The sequence below is a fragment of the Lutra lutra genome, chromosome 1 (assembly GCF_902655055.1).
Source record: "Lutra lutra chromosome 1, mLutLut1.2, whole genome shotgun sequence".
NCBI classification, from domain to species: domain Eukaryota; kingdom Metazoa; phylum Chordata; class Mammalia; order Carnivora; family Mustelidae; genus Lutra; species Lutra lutra.
Genome location: NC_062278.1, coordinates 119,011,578 through 119,029,446, shown reverse-complemented (window position 1 = coordinate 119,029,446; position 17,869 = coordinate 119,011,578). Strand labels below are relative to the sequence as shown.

The window sequence follows — 17,869 nt, the reverse complement described above, 5'->3', positions numbered from 1 at the left end:
CCTAAATGTTCCCTAATTTAAGTCTTCGTTGATAGACGTTTGTGTTGCTTCCAGTTGTTTACGTGTATAAATGATGGTGCAATGAAATTTTATCTGTATATTTAAATAAGTTTTTCTGTAAGTTAAATCTGTAGTAGTGGAATTGATGGTAAAAGAACACACTTTTAAGAGAATTGTGAAATTACCCTCCAGAAAGTTGAATGAGTTTATTTACACTTATTAAACTTTACTAACCCTCTAGCTCATGAGAGTTTGGGGTTATTTTTAAGATTTTATTAATTTATTTGAGAGAGGCATGTGTGTGCATGCATGGTGGGGGTGAGGCTGAGGGAGAGCGAGCATGCCAAGCAGACTCCTCACTGAGTGTGGAGCCTGATGTAGGCATCAGTCCCCCAACACTGAGATCATGACCCAAGCCAAAATGAAGTCAGATGCTTAACCAGCTAAGCCACCCAGGTGCCCCAGGAGTTGTTTTGATTTGTGTTTTGTGTTGTTTTTTGTTTTTGTTTTGATTTGCATTTTTAAGTTTAAAGTTTGAACATCTTTTTTTTTCTGTGTTACTTGGCCATTTTTTGTTTGTATATATTTTCCTTTGCCTATTTTTCTGTTGGATTGGGTTATTTCTATTTTATTTATTTTGGTATATGAGAATTTCCTATATGGCAGGCACTGTGTTCTAAGAATGTGGCAGGGAGCGGGAAACATTGGTTCCTACCTTCCTAGACCTTAGCATCATTCTAAAATGTTAAATTTTAGCTATAAATGTCATAAGCGGGGCACCTGGGTGGCTCAGTTGGTTAGGCATCTGCTTATGGCTCAGGTCATGGTTCCAGGTTCCTGGGATTGAGCCCTGCATCGGCCTGCCTCCTCAGCGGGGAGTCTGCTTCTCCCTCTGCCTGCCATTCACCCTGCTTGTGCTCTCTCTGTCAGATGAATAAATAAAATCATAAAATGAAATAAATGTGACAAGAGTTTACGTTTTTCCTTTCCAAAGATAAAAGTACCCTGATCTAGTGTGTGGTAATTTTGCTTAAAGGAAATTATCAATTCTTCATTGTGAAACTTACCTGTCTTTATGGGTTCAAGTTTTTACATCCTACTTTAAGAAGTCTTCTTGTCAAAATCTACCCTGTGAGTAAGTTGATGTAAACATTTTTGGAAGATAGTGTGGCAGTATCACTCTTTGACCCATTCCCCTTCTTGGAATTTATCCAAGATATGAGTATATTTGTACAGGGGTATTATAGTATTGTCCTGGTAGTAAAAAAACAGGAGACAACTAAAAAAAATTTCTATGAAGTATAAGTTACAGCACATCCACATAATAGTATACTATGAAGCTGTTAAGGAAAATATTCAGTCTGTATTTTGAAACTGAAAGCTGTCTATATAAAGAGAAAAAAAGCAAGTTGCAAAACTGGATGATACCATTTTGTTAAGAGAGAGATGCATACATATAGGATAAGTACATGTATATTTGTGCACGTGCATTTGTATAGGTTGTATCTGGAAAGATATGTCATTGTTTTTTACTTTTAAAAGGACTTATTTATTTACTTTAGAGAGCGCACATGCACACATGGGCAGAGAGGCAGAGGGAGAGGGGAACCAGACTCCCCACTGAATGTGGAGCCCATCGTGGGGCTTGATCCCATGACTCGAGCGAAACCAAGAGTCAGATGCCCAACCGAGCTACGCAGGCACCCCCCTCAAAGGCCTTTTTCTGGGGAGGTAGGAGCATTACTTGTTGGTAGTTTAAATAATTCTGAACACTTTGTTTTCCTAATCATTAAGTATGTATAAAAAGTTTTACTCTACAAAAAGACACAAAGTACAGAGCCCTAGTACATCTTTAAAAAAAAGAAAACTATTTCTGATGTTTATACTGTCCTAGAATAGGGAAAGACAAATTTCCCTACTGTAAAGTTAGCAGAACCATGATATGATACATAAGCCTGAAAAAGTGAGCATTTACACAGATAGCAGTTAACTTATACAGCACTTAGAAAAGCAACTGATAAATTGACTATGGCATACAGTACAACTAGAACATGACATCAAGAAATAGGAATTTTTACAGAATGTATACTTAGTGATCTGTAAAGTAATTATCTTAATAGATTGAAGGAAAAAAGAACCTGAAGAACCATTTTAGGGGTTTGCTTAGTATTTCCATGCCCACTGGAAAGAGTTCAAGGCAGAGCGATAGCTACTGCCCATCACAGCCCTCCCACATCAGCAAATTACCCAAGTGCAGATAAGCCCACAGTTGATCACCAAACATCTGAGGAAAGCCAGCACAATGAAAAGGACAACTTCAACAAATAAAGGAGCCTCATTAATCAGGATTAATAAAGCAATTAGAATAAGAATCAGTGTGGGACAGTCAGTACAGTAGATGCTCCTTTAACTGACTTGTATAGCATTAGCTAATATTAAGTTCCACGGTATGGTGCATGCTGGCTCTCCTCCAGTGTAACTGCACATTATGCTCACTGCAGTGGATTGCAGTGGATTTATCATGAGCCAGTTGTACTTACTACAATTTACTTACTTCATAATTATATTAAATACTGCATAAAATTGGTTTCGGAAGGAAAAGAAATAGATTCTTATGTCAGTATATTCCAAATGGATTAAAAATGTAATTAGAAACAAATACAGACACACAAACTTGTACACAGTGTGGATGAACTTGCAAACATGCTAAGTGAAAAAAGCTGGGCCCAAAAGGCCACAGACTATATGATTCTATTGATTTGAAATGTCGGGGCACCTGGGTGGCTCAGTAGGTTAAAGCCTCTCTGCCTTTGGCTTGGGTCATGATCTCAGGGTTCTGGGATCGAGCCTGGAATCAGTCTCTCTGCTCAGCGGGGAGCCTGCTTCCTCCTCTCTCTCTGCCTGCCTCTCTGCTTACTTGTGATCTCTATCTGTCAAATAAATAAATAAATGAATCTTAAAAAAAAAAAGTGTCCAGAGTAGGCAAATACAGAGATAGAGAAAGAAGGTTAATAGTTGCCAGGGGCTGGAGAGAGGGAGCCGTGAGGAGGGCCTGGTAACAGGTTTACATTTTCTTAGTGGAGTAATGCACTTGTTCTTGAATTAGGTGGTAGTAATGGTTGCACAGCTCTGAATATACAAACAAAAAACTGTACACTTTAGGAGTGATTTGTGTGTATGTGTGTGCGCGCGCGAATCACAACTCAGTAAAGCTATTAAACAAGAGAGACCATTTTATAATCTCACATTGATAATACATGTTAAAGCATGATAGGAAACTCAAAAGCAGTAAACCAGTTTGACTCCACAAACATTAAAATCCTGCACATATATGTAATGAGTAATAAAATTTAAAAAGTTAAAAATTTAATTTTAGTGTTCCTGGATGGCTCAGTGGGTTAAAGCCTCTGCCTCCAGCTCTGGTCATGATCCCAGGGTCCTGGAATCAAGCCCCACATCCAGCTCTCTTGTCAGCGGGGAGCCTGCTTCCCTCCCTCTCTCTGCCTGCCTCTCTGCCTACTTGTGATCTCTGTCAAATAAATAAGTAAAATTTTCTTAAAAAATTAATTTTAAAATTAAAGCTTGTTGCCATTTCAAGGTTATAAAAATGTTCAACCCTGTTTTTTTCTAGACTATTAATGTGTTATTTTTACATTTTGCCATTTGGCAAAAAGTAAAGATGGATCCCTACTGCATTCTTCACATCAAAATGAATTCCGACTGTAAATAAAATATTTAGTTAATTGTTCTAATATTATTTATTGAGTAATTCATCTTTTCCTCATGGTTATGAATTGCTCCCTGTTTTGGGGTCTCTTTCTGGACTTGGCTTTTCTATTTCTATGCTAGCACTAGGCTGCTTTCATTACACCAAGTTTGTTTTATAATTTGGTGGGACTGGGCCTTCCTTCTCCTCTCGTGCCCTCCTTTTTCACATCTCCTCTTTAATCCTTTTCAAAAATTTCTAGGAATTTTGCACATTTTGGTCCCAAGATTTGTTTTTTTTCTAGATTTTTTTTTTTTTAATTTATTTATTTGTCAGAGAGAGCGAGCACAAGCAGGCAGAGTGGCAGGCAGAGGCAGAGGGAGAAGCAGGCTCCCCACAGAGCAAGGAGCCCCAGGCAGGACTCCATCCCAGGAGCCTTGGATCATAACCCGAGCCACTTAAATGACTGAGCCACCCAGGTGTCCCTGTTTTTTTCAATTTAATAAAAATAATGGCTTTTGATTGGTACTGCTTTCACTTTCAGACTAATTTAGGGAAAATTGCGTTCATTACGCTATTGAATTTTTCTGTCTAAAAATAAAGAATTACTCCATTTATTAACCTATATCCTTTATGATAATTTTGCGATTTCTACTTAGGTTTGCACATTCCTTAAGTTTAGTCTTAGATATTCCATGCCTTTCTTATTTTAAGATTTTGTTTTTAAGTAGTCTCTACGCCCAGTGTGGGGCTCAAACCTACAACCCCAAGATCAAAAGTTACATGCTTTCCCAGCTGAGCCAGCCAGGTGTCCTATGCCTTCCATGTTTTTGATGGGATCTTTCTGACATGGGTATTGTATTTTGTTCGGAGAACCAAGTGGTTACATTTTTTGTAACCACTTGTTTGCCCAGTGAACTCCATTCCATATTCACGGCCGGATGTGACCCGGCAGTTACCTCAGGAAAAAGCTGTCCAACAGAGTTCGTTTAACATGAGCAATTTAGGGCTCAGTGGGTTAAAACTACTCTGCCTTCGGCTCAGGTCATGATCTCAAGGGTCTTGGGATAGAGCCCCACATCGGGCTCTCTGCTCAGCAGAGAGCCTGCTTCCCCCTCTCTCTCTGCCTGCCTCTCGGCCTACTTGTGATCTCTGTCTGTCAAATAAATACATAAAATCTTTAAAAAAAAATGAGCAATTTAACTTCTGAAATAATACCTCAGGTTGTGTTTTTCATATTAGTACCTTTTGTGGGGGCTTTTTGTTTTGTTTTTAAGTTCTTAGTTTATTAATCCTCTCATGACAAATCTGCACAGTCTTCACAGATAAGTCCCTGCAGAATCTACTCCTTTTTGCCAGCACCAACATTGGCTTTTGCTCTCCCCTTGACTTTCTTCATTCTGTTCTTGTTCCCCTTTTGCTGTTTTCTTGAGTTTTTTTTTCTTCTCATATACGCCATGTCTTGCAAGTCTGTTTGGGTTCATTTTTCTTTGCATAATCCAAGGAATCATAAATCATACCAAAGCCACTTGTCTTGCCACCACCAAGATGGGTTCTAAATTCAAATACAAAGATGACATCTGGTGTGGTCTTATACATTTTGGCTAGCTGTTTTGTGAATTTCTGTCTTAGCTACTGTTGCCTTTCTGGGGTGAAGAACATCAGTGACCATTTGTTTCTGCTGAAGTAGTAGGTTGGTCATGAACTTCGGGGGTCCTGAAAGTTATTGTTTCGTTTTTGATGGTGGCCAAGCTTCAAGCAGCCAGTGAGGAAAAGAACCATGTTGCTACCTTTTGTATATGTAGGATGGACTCTAATTTGAATTGTAGCTTTTGTTGTTTTGTTTTTTCCTAACATTTAATCCTTTGTTTCTTGGTCACATTGATGTTTTAGCACTTTGGGAGTAAGAGAAATTGTGTATACCAGGTGCATTTTTTCCTTTTTGGTTCATTAGTTTCATGAATGCAAGTGGGTAAAGAATAATGGATTTAATTCTCATTTTAAGAAGTTTTCTGGGTAATTCTTGGCCAATGGGTATTAAAGGGAAAGATGAAGGGAAATGGCCAATGGGTATTAAAAGGGAAAAACAAGCTGCTTTTGTAGAGAAAAGATAATAGGTATTCTGCTTTGGATGTAGTACAGCATAATAGTTAGTGGTTCACTTTCTGTGGTCCTATAACCATGATCACAATCAGAATCTTCACTTTGCATATGCTAGTTAAGGGTACTTGGGAAAGTTCCTTAACCTCCCTAAGGTTCCTGTCTCCATTTGTAAAGAAGGGATGCTAACACAGGGTAGTTATAAGGATGAAATGAGATGTATTAGTGCTTGGTTTATGATAGTACTCTTTGACTGCCATTTTACTTCTGGTCCCAGTGAGATGTGTTTATCTTCATGAAGGGTTCTCCTTGAAGATGCAGGCAGGGCCTTTCTATTGCATTGGAAATCCTTGTTTATCATCTGAAAGTGAAAACAAAAATACAGTTAAGAGGAAAAAATATATAATAACTTAAAATCCCCAAAACACTACTATCCATAGATAATAAAATTGTTAGCAAGGACACCTCTTTTCTGTGATACTAGTTTGGAATTGGGGTCCATATCCCCTTGATAGAGGAAACTGCTCTCTTATTTGAGGAGTCTCAATTAAGGATGCTGGGCCTAAAGTTTAATCTTTTGTTATCAGGGGCATTATTCTGTATAAAATTTGTTCCTCAAATGCAGTATCTCAAATGTTGGGATTCCTTATCTTCTGTTTGGGTTCATTCTCCCCAGTAGACACAAGGCTGTTCTTAGGTAACTATGGGATCTTGTAAACACAGGCAACTGCATGCTCTATTTCTAGTTTAGAGGCCCTAAATCCTTACTTCCTACTCTTATCAAGCTGCAACAAGGGATTCCCTTTCTGTCTCTGTATGCTTAAAGCCCAGACCAGAACCAGGCAAACAAGCACTCTTCCCTGTTTACTATATCCTGATCTTTGCTCTTAAGTGTTTCAAATTGGGGGCCTTCTGGTGGGAGACTAACAGAAGGAAGATAGGTTTTTCATACCCTTGTCTGCCCATCCTCAGAAAGACCCACAAATACACCATTCCACTCCTGGGACAGTCACTTCGTTGTGCTCTTTTTTGTCCTTTTGTATCAGTGTGTACCAGGGGCCATTCTCCGAAGTTAGAAAGGGATAAAAAGGAGCTGGGTAAAATAAGTGGCTAACAGTATCTTTTCTTCCCATTTTAACTCAGTAGGCTTGTCAGACTGAGGGTTAACTAGGTTGTTGCTCTGCCCATTCAGCATCAATGAATAAATACTGTTTAAGTCAGCACTTCTGTGAGCCTCTCAGCCTTCCCTCAGCTTCTTTCTATTTCCTTAGAAATAATGTTCTGGTTCTACTTTCCTAGGACTTTTTCAGATATGTTTCTTCAGTGGATCCTCTGGGAAGCCACCTGAAGACTATCCTGTATTCTGGCCAAGGTCACCCTTGTTTCCCCTCTTAAAATGTGCCTCCCCAGTTGTTACCCAGTTCACCTTACAGGGTTATTTAGTATCAGAAGTATAACAACACTGCCCAATTGTATGATATTAAAAATGCCTTAGAATTTGTCCCTTGTTATGAGATGTGAAATTTACACACATTTACCAAAGAACACAGTGACAGTGATCTCAACAATTAAATTGTAATTGTGATTTTTAAAAAGATAATGTCTTCAGTCACCAAATGTAATAGACATTTAACCAGGTGATTAAACCCTTTAGGTATCACTCCTCAGGAGATAGGATTCATCTTTAAGGTTAAGCTATTGAAGGATGTCAGTCTTTATTTCAGCTAGCGATTCCCTCTCTAATAGTGCATCAGTAGCTTAAAAAGCCAATGCGAAATATTACCTTCGGGCATTTCTCTCTTTCTCTCTCTCTTTTTTTTTAAAGATTTTATTTATTTGACAGAGAGAGCACAAGCAGGCAGAGTGGCAGGCAAAAGCAGGCTTCTCGCTGAGCAGCAAGCCCAGTGAGGGGCTTGATCTCCCAGGACCCTGGGATCATGATCCGAGCTGAAGGCAGATGCTTAACCAATGGAGCCACCCAGGCATCCCTAGATAGGATCAGACTTGAGTTGAATTTTCGGACTGCCTGCTGGTATCCAAGAATTGCTTTGTGTTATGGGTGGGAGGAACATACCTCCATGCTGGAACTGGGTCCAGAATCTCATTTCTCTTTGTTGGTGGAGTGCTGTTGCACATGTTAACTTTATGGCTTGATGGGTCATTTTAACATCCAGTTCATGAGGGGTTTCTTCTGCTGGTTCCTATTATGTTCCACCAATGTCAAACTGATACATTCTTTTGTTTTTTTGAAAGTCATCTGGATTGGCCACGTTTAAAAAAAAAAATTCAGTGGAGTAAATTTAAAGATCTAATTGACTTTATTAATTTATTCATCTATCAGGAGGCATTCCATGTAGTAAGTAGAGGAGTTCTCTGGGCATTTCTCTTTAGTTTGGAATGGTGAAGGCCTGATCTATTTTATTTTATCCTTTACAAAACGTAACTTTTAAAAGATTTCTTTGTAGCATAATATGGTATTATAGGTTAAATGTGTGGTAAGTGTCATGTATAGGTTAAGTATTGGGAGAATGACTTTTTCTGGGAATGTTTTTTCCACTGTAATTTTTTCTTCCTTTATTTAAGGATTCCTAGATGAGGTTATGAAGAAGTATGGCAGTTTGGTCCCACTCAGTGAAAAAGATGTCCTTGGAAGACTAAAAGACGTCTTTAATGAAGACTTTTCTAATAGGTTTGTCAATGATGCTTAAGTTAAGCCCTTGAAAATAAAATTGTTGGTATATATGACTTTTCTCTTAATTAAAAAAAGAAGACTTAGCAATAAATTGAGTAGAACTCATGTCTCTTTTCTTTCAAAATCTTTCTTTTTCAGAAAACCATTTATCAATAGAGAAATAACAAACTATCGGGCCAGACATCAAAAATGCAACTTCCGCATCTTCTATAATAAGCACATGCTAGATATGGATGATCTGGCAACTCTGGATGGTCAGAATTGGTTGAATGACCAGGTTAGTATATTGTGGGTTCTTGGTGTGGAAAAGTTGCAGAGGATGTTGGACCATAAAATATAATTAATCTTTGGGTTGGCCTCGCAGTTATCTTTGAGAATCAAAGATTCTTTACCCTTACTGAAGTGATTCATTCACTAACCTCAGTATCCAAATGGTAAACTGTCAGTGTTACTCATTCTGTGTGGGATGTTATGAATTGTATAGGGTTAGTAAGCTGGTTTTATGTTGACTTTTTATAGGTCATTAATATGTATGGTGAGCTGATAATGGATGCAGTCCCAGACAAAGTAAGTGCAAAGTTACTCTTCTTCAGGAGAGAGAATCATTGTGTATCAAAATGAGATTTTTAAACTTTATGTATTTATTTGATATTCCTTAGGGTTTTTTTTTTAAGATGTTTTTATTTATTTACTTGTCAGAGAGTGAGTGAGCACAAGCAGGGGGAGTGGCAGGCAGAGAGAGAAGCAGGCTCCCCACAGAGCAAAGAGCCCAGTGGGGGATTGGTCCTGGGATCATGACCTGAGCTGAAGGCAGATGCTTAACTGACAGCCACCCAGGCATCCCTGACATTCCTTAAAAAAAAATTTTTTTTTAAGATTTTATTTATTTATTTGACAGAGAGAGAGATCAAAAGTAGGCAGAGAGGCAGGCGGAGAGAAAAGGGGAAGCAGGCTCCCTGCTGAGCAGGGAGCCAGACATGGGGCTCGATCCCAGAACCCTGAGATCATGACCTGAACTGAAGGTAGAGGCTTAACCCACTGAGCCACCCAGGTGCCCCGACATTCCTTAGATTTTTAAAAGTGTTCGATTTTGCCTTGTTCAGGTACTAGAGTTCAGCAGAAGTTCTCTACAATATTTTAGTATAAAAAAGTCCGATGCCATCATTTTCTTCATATTTGTTTCAAAGCGGGTATGCTGATTCTTCAGGAGACCTTTTTTTTTTTTAAAAGATTTTCTTTTTAAGTAATCTCTATACCCAACATGGGGCTTGAACTCACAACCCTGAGATCAAGAATCACATGCTCCACTGACTGAGCCAGCCAGACACCCCAAGGAGGCTTTTTTAAAAATGGTATTAAGAGGGTGCCTGGGTGGTTTAATTATTAAGCATCTGCCTTCGGCTCAGGTTGTGATCCCAGGGTCCTGGGATTGAGGCTCACATCAGGCTCCTTGCTTGGTGGGAGGCCTGCTTCTCCCTCTCTCACTCCCCTGGCTTTTGTTTCCTCTCTCTCTCTCTAAATAAAATAAGATTTTATTTATTTATTTATTTGACAGACAGAGATCACAAGTAGGCAGAGAGAGAGAAGGGGAAGCAGGCTCCCCGCTGAGCAGAGAGCCCAACTCGGGGCTCGATCCCAGGACCCTGGGATCATGACCTGAGCCTAAGGCAGAGGCTTTAACCCACTGAGCCACCCAGGCGCCCCAGCTTTAAGCTTTTAATTTAAAGTTTCGTTCTCTTTAAAGATCTAATATAGTAGTATTCATTATCACTTTTTTTGTAGATTAATCTTTGATACTGTGTTTAAATACAGATAAACCTGGGGCACTTGGGTGGTTCAGTCAGTTAAGTGGCTGCCTTCAGCTCAGGTCATGATCTCAGGGTCCTGGGATTGAGCCCCACATCAGGCTTCTTGCTCAGTGGGGAGCCTGCTTCTCCCTCTGCCTGCTGCTCCCCCTGTTTGTGTTTGTTCTCCCCCCACCCCGCCTCTGTGTCAAATAATGAATGAATGAGAGAAATTGTAAACAAAAAAAGAAAAAAAATTAAAACAAAAAACCAACCCCCCCCCCCCAAAAAAAACCCTCCTTGAACTCTAAAATTCTCATAAGAACTTAGATACTGTTGGGGCACCTGGGTGGCTCAGCGGGTTGAAGCCTCTGCCTTCGGCTCAGGTCATGATCCCAGGGTCCTGGGATCGAGCCCCACATTGGGCTTTCTCCTTGGTGGGGAGCCTGCTTCCTCCTCTCTCTCTCTGCCTACTTGTGATCTCTCTCTGTCGAATAAATAAATAAAAGCTTAAAAAAAAAAAAAGAACTTAGATATTATTAAAATAATTTTTTTTTCTTTAGGTTTTTTTTTTTTTTTTTTTTTTTTTTTTTTTTTTTTTTGTCAGAGAGAGAGAGGGAGAAAGCAAGCACAGGTAGACAGAGTGGTAGGCAGAGGCAGAGGGAGAAGCAGGCTTCCTGCCGAGCAAGGAGCCTGATGTGGGACTCGATCCCAGGACGCCGGGATCATGACCTGAGCCGAAGGCAGCCGCTTAACCAACTGAGCCACCCAGGCGTCCCTAAAATAATTTTTTTAATTTAATTTTTCTGAATATGCAGATTGTCTGATGGGCAGCCTTTGAGTTCAACATACAAAACCTTTCCAAGTACTTTATAAACTTTTATAAATCTAATAATTTAAACAGGTAGATATAATGCATCTGAGATTCCAACACTATGAATATAGACAAAATGTCATATAACTTCCCATTAAAACCACAAATCTGTTTTCCATTTTAAACTGGAATCATGAGGGTGGCTTAGTCGTTAAGCGTCTGCCTTGGGTTCAGGACATGATCCTAGGGTCTGGGGATTGGGCCCCAAGTTGGGCTCCCTGCTCAACAGAAAGCCTGCTTCTACCTCTCCCTCTCCCTCTGCTTGTATTCCCTCTCTTCCTGTCTCTCTCTCTCTCTCTGTCAAATAAATAAATAAATAGATAAATATGAATTTAAAAATAAATATAAATAAAAAATAAATTGGAATCATGAGGCTAGTCTGTTGGATTCTCTTTTATGTAAAATTCTCATCATCACCAGAAGGTTTAAACCTAAACACATATAGATGATTTTTAACATAAAAGTATTAGTTTCAAGAATATAATTTACCTTCATTACTTTTACATTTAATTCTGAACCTTCATTGGATTAAAAGGATACTTACTTAAGGCAGTCGTTCTCAAAGTGTAGTCACCAGACCAGCAGCATCAGCATTACCTAGGAATTTACTAGAGATGCAGAATTCTGAACTCTAACCCACCCCTACGAAATCAGAAACTGGAGGTGAGGCCCAGAAATCTGTGTTTTAATAAGCCCTCTGGATTCTGATACACATGAAGTTTGAGAATCACTGTTCTAGAAATAGCTGCGACAAGCTCTTTTTATTGACCTCTTAAGCTGCAGAGTTATAAAAACAAATGTGCATTAGGATCTTCTGGATTGCTGAGCTCTACCCTCAGTTTCTTCATTAGGAGGTCTGGGGTGGAGCCTGAAAATTTGCATTTTAGCAAGTTCCCAGGTGATGCTGATACTGCTGATCTGGTGATCACAACCTGAGAACCTCAACTAGGGGAAGTATTTTCATCTCAAGTGAGTCAGAGTTACTGAGTGAACAGTTTAAGACCACAAGATGCTTACTCTCTCAGTTGAGCTGATCCTAATTTATAAGTCAGAAATTTCAGTGCTAGAAATATTCATTTTAAAGCCTTTTAGTAGTTGTTATGACAGCAGGAGTCTGCAAATCCACATCCTTAGAGGGCGTTAATTTTGTAAGCCATATCCCTTGAGTACAAGGTAATGTTACCTCATTCTTTCTTAGCCTCTTTCAGTTTTATCACAAGATTTGGAAAGATTTGTCAGGTTGCTTTTCCACTTGCTTAGATTTAGGTGATCTATTTATTTACTGTCCCAGTTCTGACTATAGAACACCGTTGTTCTAAGAAAATCTGGAACAGAATCTTCTGTGAATCATGTAATGTGTTTTCTATAGAAGAAACCTTCCCTCACTTTTTGGTCTATCTTACATACAAGTGTTTTTTTAATTTCCATTTTCTTTTGAAGTTAAATCTGTGCACAGCTTAATATAATTTGGGTGCTTGTATTTGATGTCTCTTCTAGGTTCACTTCTTCAACAGCTTTTTTCACAGACAGCTGGTAACCAAAGGATATAATGGAGTAAAAAGATGGACTAAAAAGGTATTCCCTTTATTTCTTTTTGATTCTAAATTTGAAATGCAGAGAAGCCATTTTGAGTAGAAGGGTAACAACTTTAATGTCAATATGATATTAATTAGAAAGACTCTTAAAAAAAAAAAACTCTTTAGGGGCGCCTGGTTTGCTCAGTGGGTTAAAAGCCTCTGCTTTTGGCTCAGGTAATGATCCCAGGGTCCTGGGATCGAGCCCCGCATCAGGCTCTCTGCTCAGCAGGGAACCTGCTTCCTCCTCCCTCTCTCTCTGCCTACCTCTCTGCCTGTCAAATAAATAAATTAAAAATATATTTTAAAAAAACAACACTTTAATATGATAGTTGTTTTTAATATGATAGTTCTGGGGTTTTTTAACATCTTACTGTTTGAAGCACAAGATACTAGTAAAATTCTGAATCTATCCAGTTGATTGGAATATTCTCTAAAAAGCACAGGGCTGGAAGTTCATGGTTCCAGCATTGCTATTAGCTTGCTGTGCAGGTTGGACAAGACAATTTTTCTGGGCTTTAGAATGCTGTTTATAAAACAAAATGATAAATCAGAGTAATCCCTAAGGCTCCGTGCAACCTTAATTTCTCTCTGTAGCCATTGACTAATGCCAGAAACATTACTTTAAAAGCCTATTTATAAGGGGCACCTGGGTGGCTCAGTGGGTTAAGCCGCTGCCTTCGGCTCAGGTCATGATCTCGGGGTCCTGGGATCTAGCCCCGCATCGGGCTCTCTGCTCAGCAGGGAGCCTGCTTCCCTCTCTCTCTCTCTCCCTCTGCCTGCCTCTCTGCCTGCTTGTGATCTCTCTCTGTCAAATAAATAAAATCTTAAAAAAAAAAAAAAGCCTATTTATATTCTATTTTTGACATTTTGACAAAATTACCAATGAGTTCAAATTCCAGCCATAGGTCTAGAGATACTGTAGCATTTCACTTTTTTATACTGGATTGGTTATAGAAATTAGGAGTAAGTCTTGTCGTGAGTAGCTGTGGATGGAAATAATTTTTTGCTAAGTACAAACACCTGAATGAATATTGCTATTTAGGTAATATGTGCAAAGCATCATTAGTAATGCCAAGATAAATGAAACATGGTTGAAGAGTACAAATCTGGAATAAGACAGAATGAAGTTAGGACTCAGAGCTGGGTTCAAATTCTAGTCCATACTTCACTTAAGCTGTAAGACCTTAGGCAGATTGCTGAATTCCTCTAAGCTTCAGTTTCCTCATTTGTCAAGTATCATGACTGTTTACCTTGTTGAGAGGATTAAATGAAATTGTGTAAACCATTAAGTGCATGGTAAACACACAGTGATAATCATTATTTTATGGTGGAAGAAGCATGTGAGGCAGCTTGTGTAGCTGGAATACAGAGAGCAAAGAAGAGAGTGGCGTGAAGTAGACCTGATCAGAGATGTTGGACCTTAAGGTCTAGGTTTTGAATTTTATCCTAAATGTACAGGAATCTACTGAAGGGTTTTAGGTGACATCATCCAGTTTGTAGCAGCACTGAAGAAGATGGGTGTGGGAGCAAAGCCGCTGTGGGTAGAACAGAAGGCTATTGTGAAGTACTATTGATGGTACTCTGGATTAGAACGGTAGGACAGATGGGATATGTACATAAATGAGAATAATCTGGGAAGTAAAATCTGTCACTTGGGTGATAGATTGGTTATGGGGATGAAGGAGAAGGAAATGTGAAAAATGACTTCCAAGTACAGTATATGATCATCTTTCCTAATCTACTTCACTCTTCTTGGTTAAGTAGCATCCCACTATATGGGTATATATTTTTAATTTGAACAGTCCCCTAATAGTGATCCTTAATTTTTCTTGTATAAACACCACTGCAGCCCATCCAGTGGTACAAGCCACATACAGGCATACCTTCTTTTACTGCAGTTCACTTTACTGTGCTTTGTAGATACTGCATTTTTTACAAATTGGCTTGTGACAACCCTGTATCAAGTAAGTCTGTTGGCGCTGTGTTTCCAATAGCATTTGCTCACATTGTTTTATGTCACGCTTTGGTAATTCTTGCAGTATTTCAAACTTTTTAATTATTATATTTCTTATAGTGATCTGTGATCTTTGTTCCTGTTACAATTGTCTTGGAGTGCCATGAACTGTACCCATATAAGACGGCAAACTTTATAAATGCTAGGTGTGTTCTGTCCTACCCACTGGGTGTTCCCCATCTCTCTCTCTCCTTGGGCCTCCCTATTCCTAGACACAGGAATATTGAAATAAGGCCAGTAACACCACAGTGTGTTCAAGTTAAATTAACCTTCTATTCAAGTGAAAGGAATAATCACATGTCTCTCACTTTAAATCAGAATCTATAAATGATTAAGCTTAGTGAGGAAGGGCTGTCAAAAGCTAAGATAGGCTAAAAACCAGGCATCTTGTGCTAAACAACCAAGTTGTGAACATAGAAGAAAAGTTCTTGAAGGAAAAGTACTACTCCAGTGACCACATGAATGACAAAAAAGTGAAAATAGCCTTATTGCTAAGAACAACAAAAGTTTTGATTGTCTGGATAGAGGATCAAACCAGATACAACACTCCTTTAAGCCAAAGCCTAATCTAGTGCAAGCATCTAACTCTCTTCAAGAATTTTATGAACGCTGAGAGAGGTGAGGGGAAGCTGCAGAAGAAAAGTTGGAAGCCTGCAGAGGTGAGTTCATGAGGGTTAAGGAAAGAAGCCGTCTCCGAACATGAAAGTGTAGGGGGAGGCAGCAGGTGCTGATATAGAAGCTGCAGCAAGTTCTCCAGAAGAGCTAGCTCAGATAATTCCTGAAGGTGTCTACACTAAGCAGCAGATTTTCAGTGCAGATGAAACAGCCTTCTATTGGCAAAAGATACCATCTAGGACCTTCATAGTAAAGAAGAGAAGTCAGGATACTTGGCTCAAAGGACAGGCTGGCTCTCGTTAAGGAGGGGCTAATGCAGCTGTTGACTTGAAGTTGAAGCCAGTGCTCATTGACCATTCTGAAAATCCCAGGGCCTTTAAGAATTATGCTGAATCTACTCTCTCTCTCTGTTCTATAAATGGAAAAACAAATCCTTGCTGACAGCACATCCATTTACAACATGGTTTACTGAATATTTTAAGCCCACTGTTGATTACTATTGCTCAGAAAGATGTCTTTCAAAATAAGACTGCTCATTGACAACACATCTGATTACCTTAAGAGTTCTGATGGAGATGTCTAACAAGGTTAATGTTGTATTCATGCCTGCATAAACCCCGTTCTGCAGCCCATGGATTGAGGAGTAATTTCAACTTTCAAGTCGTATTATTTAAGAAATACATTTCGTAAGACTATACCTGCCGTAGATTCCTTGGTTGGATCTGGTCATAGTTAATTGAAAATCTTCTGGAAAGGATTCATCATTCTAGATGCCATTAAGAACATTTGTGATTCATGGGAATAGGTCAAAATAGAAACATAAACAGGAGTTTGGAACATGTTTATTCCAACTCTCTTGGACTGCTTTGAGGGGTTCAAGATATTAGTGGAAGAACTGACCACAGATGTGTGGGAAATAGTAAGGGAACTAGAATTAGAAGTGGAGCCCGAATGGGGCACTGGGTGCTGCAGTCGGTAAAGCGTCCAGCTCTTGATTTCAGCCCAGGTTGTGGTCTCAGGGTCATGCGATTGAGCCCCGCATCTGCCTCTGTGCTCAGCGCAGAGTCTGTTTTGAGACTCTCTGCCCCTGCCCCTTCCTCCACTCTCTCTTTCTCTCAAATAAACTCTTTAAAAAAAAAAAAAAAAAAGGAGCCCGAAGATGTGACTGAATTGCTGGAATCTCATGACAAAACTTGAACAGTTGAGGAGTTTTTTTTTTTAAATTTTTTAAAAGATTTTATTTGAAAGAGAGTGAACATAAGCGGGGCGGGGGGACAGACACCCCACTGAGCAGGAAGCCCAATGTGGGTGGGGCTTGATCCTATATGACCTGAGCCGAAGGCAGACACTTAATCAACTGAGCCACACAGGCGCCCTGAGGAATTGCTGCTTATAGATGAGCAAAGAAAATGGTTTCTTGAGATGAAATCTACTTTTGGTGAAGATGCTGTGACAATTGCTGAAATGACAAAAAAGAATTTACAGTATTATGTAAACCTGGTTGATAAAGAAGTTCTGTGGGTAAATGCTGTCAAGTAGTATTATATGCTACAGAGGAATTGTTTGTGAAAGGAAGATTCTATCGATGTTGTAAACTTCATTGTTATCCGATTTTAAGAAATTGCCACAGCCACCCAATCTTCAGTACACTACCTTCTTGATCAGTCAGGAGCCATCAACATTGAGGCAAGACCCTCCCCAGCAAAAAGATTACGGCTCACTGAGAGTGAGTTAGCACTGATGATGGTTGGCATTTTTAGCAGTATTTTTAAATTAAGGTATGTTTATTGTTTAATTAAGGTATGTTTGTTTTTTAATTAAGGTATGCTTATTTTATGCTGTATACTTAATTGACTACAGTTTGTGTAAATAAGTTTTATGTGTACTGAGAAACCAAAATCATTTGACTCACTTAATTTCAGTGGTCTGGAACTGAACCCAAATATCTCTGAGGTATATCTGTATATGACAAATAAACGTAAAATGAACAAGAAAGGTTGAAAAAAAAGTGACAGTTAAAGAGGTACTAGACAAATGTAAACCGAGAGAAAGTGGTAGCCAAAAAGGAGGAATGGCAGTCTTAGGAACAGATGAGGTAGATATTAAGGTACAAAGTAAATTAGGTGATAAGATTTCAATATATAGAAATCTAACAAAATTACAGAAGGAGACCTTGATAAAATAGTGATAGCAGGAGACTTCTCGTAGTTGGATAGAGCAGGCTGACATAAAACAAAATCATAAAATAATAATACAACCAGTACTAAATTTAGTTTAATAGCTCTATACTTGATTTTGTAAAAACTGATCATGCATTTATTTGGCCACATAGAAAATTATTACCTATGTTATTCTTTGATCACAGTTCAGTAAAAAATAAATAAAGGTGGCCAAAAAAAATCTAACAATCTGAAAATTTTACAGATAGGCATATAATTGCATATGAAACACTTGGATCTAAAAATTTTAAAAAGAAATTATATACCACTTGTCTAAAAAGGGATGGA

At 38.9% G+C, this 17,869-nt stretch overlaps 2 protein-coding genes across 9 annotated transcripts in view; one reads left to right on the top strand and one right to left on the bottom strand.

Annotated features, from left to right (window-relative positions):
* Window positions 1-17,869, top strand: part of SENP5 (SUMO specific peptidase 5) — a 64,308-nt gene that overhangs the window by 32,917 nt on the left and 13,522 nt on the right. For all 5 annotated transcript variants that reach the window (XM_047733863.1, XM_047733862.1, XM_047733867.1 and 2 more), the window contains exons 3-6: window positions 8,390-8,495; window positions 8,637-8,775; window positions 9,018-9,065; window positions 12,654-12,731. In XM_047733863.1, coding sequence (XP_047589819.1) covers window positions 8,390-8,495; window positions 8,637-8,775; window positions 9,018-9,065; window positions 12,654-12,731 — 371 coding nt within the window. The remainder of the gene's footprint in view (window positions 1-8,389; window positions 8,496-8,636; window positions 8,776-9,017; window positions 9,066-12,653; window positions 12,732-17,869) is intronic.
* The window catches only part of NCBP2 (nuclear cap binding protein subunit 2), a 34,773-nt gene continuing 21,794 nt past the window's right edge, over window positions 4,891-17,869 (bottom strand). For all 4 annotated transcript variants that reach the window (XR_007128160.1, XM_047733935.1, XM_047733947.1 and 1 more), the window contains one exon: window positions 4,891-6,167. Coding sequence is in view for 1 of the 4 variants with exons in the window: in XM_047733962.1 (XP_047589918.1) it covers window positions 6,164-6,167 (4 nt within the window). In the remaining 3 variants the exon portion in view is untranslated. The remainder of the gene's footprint in view (window positions 6,168-17,869) is intronic.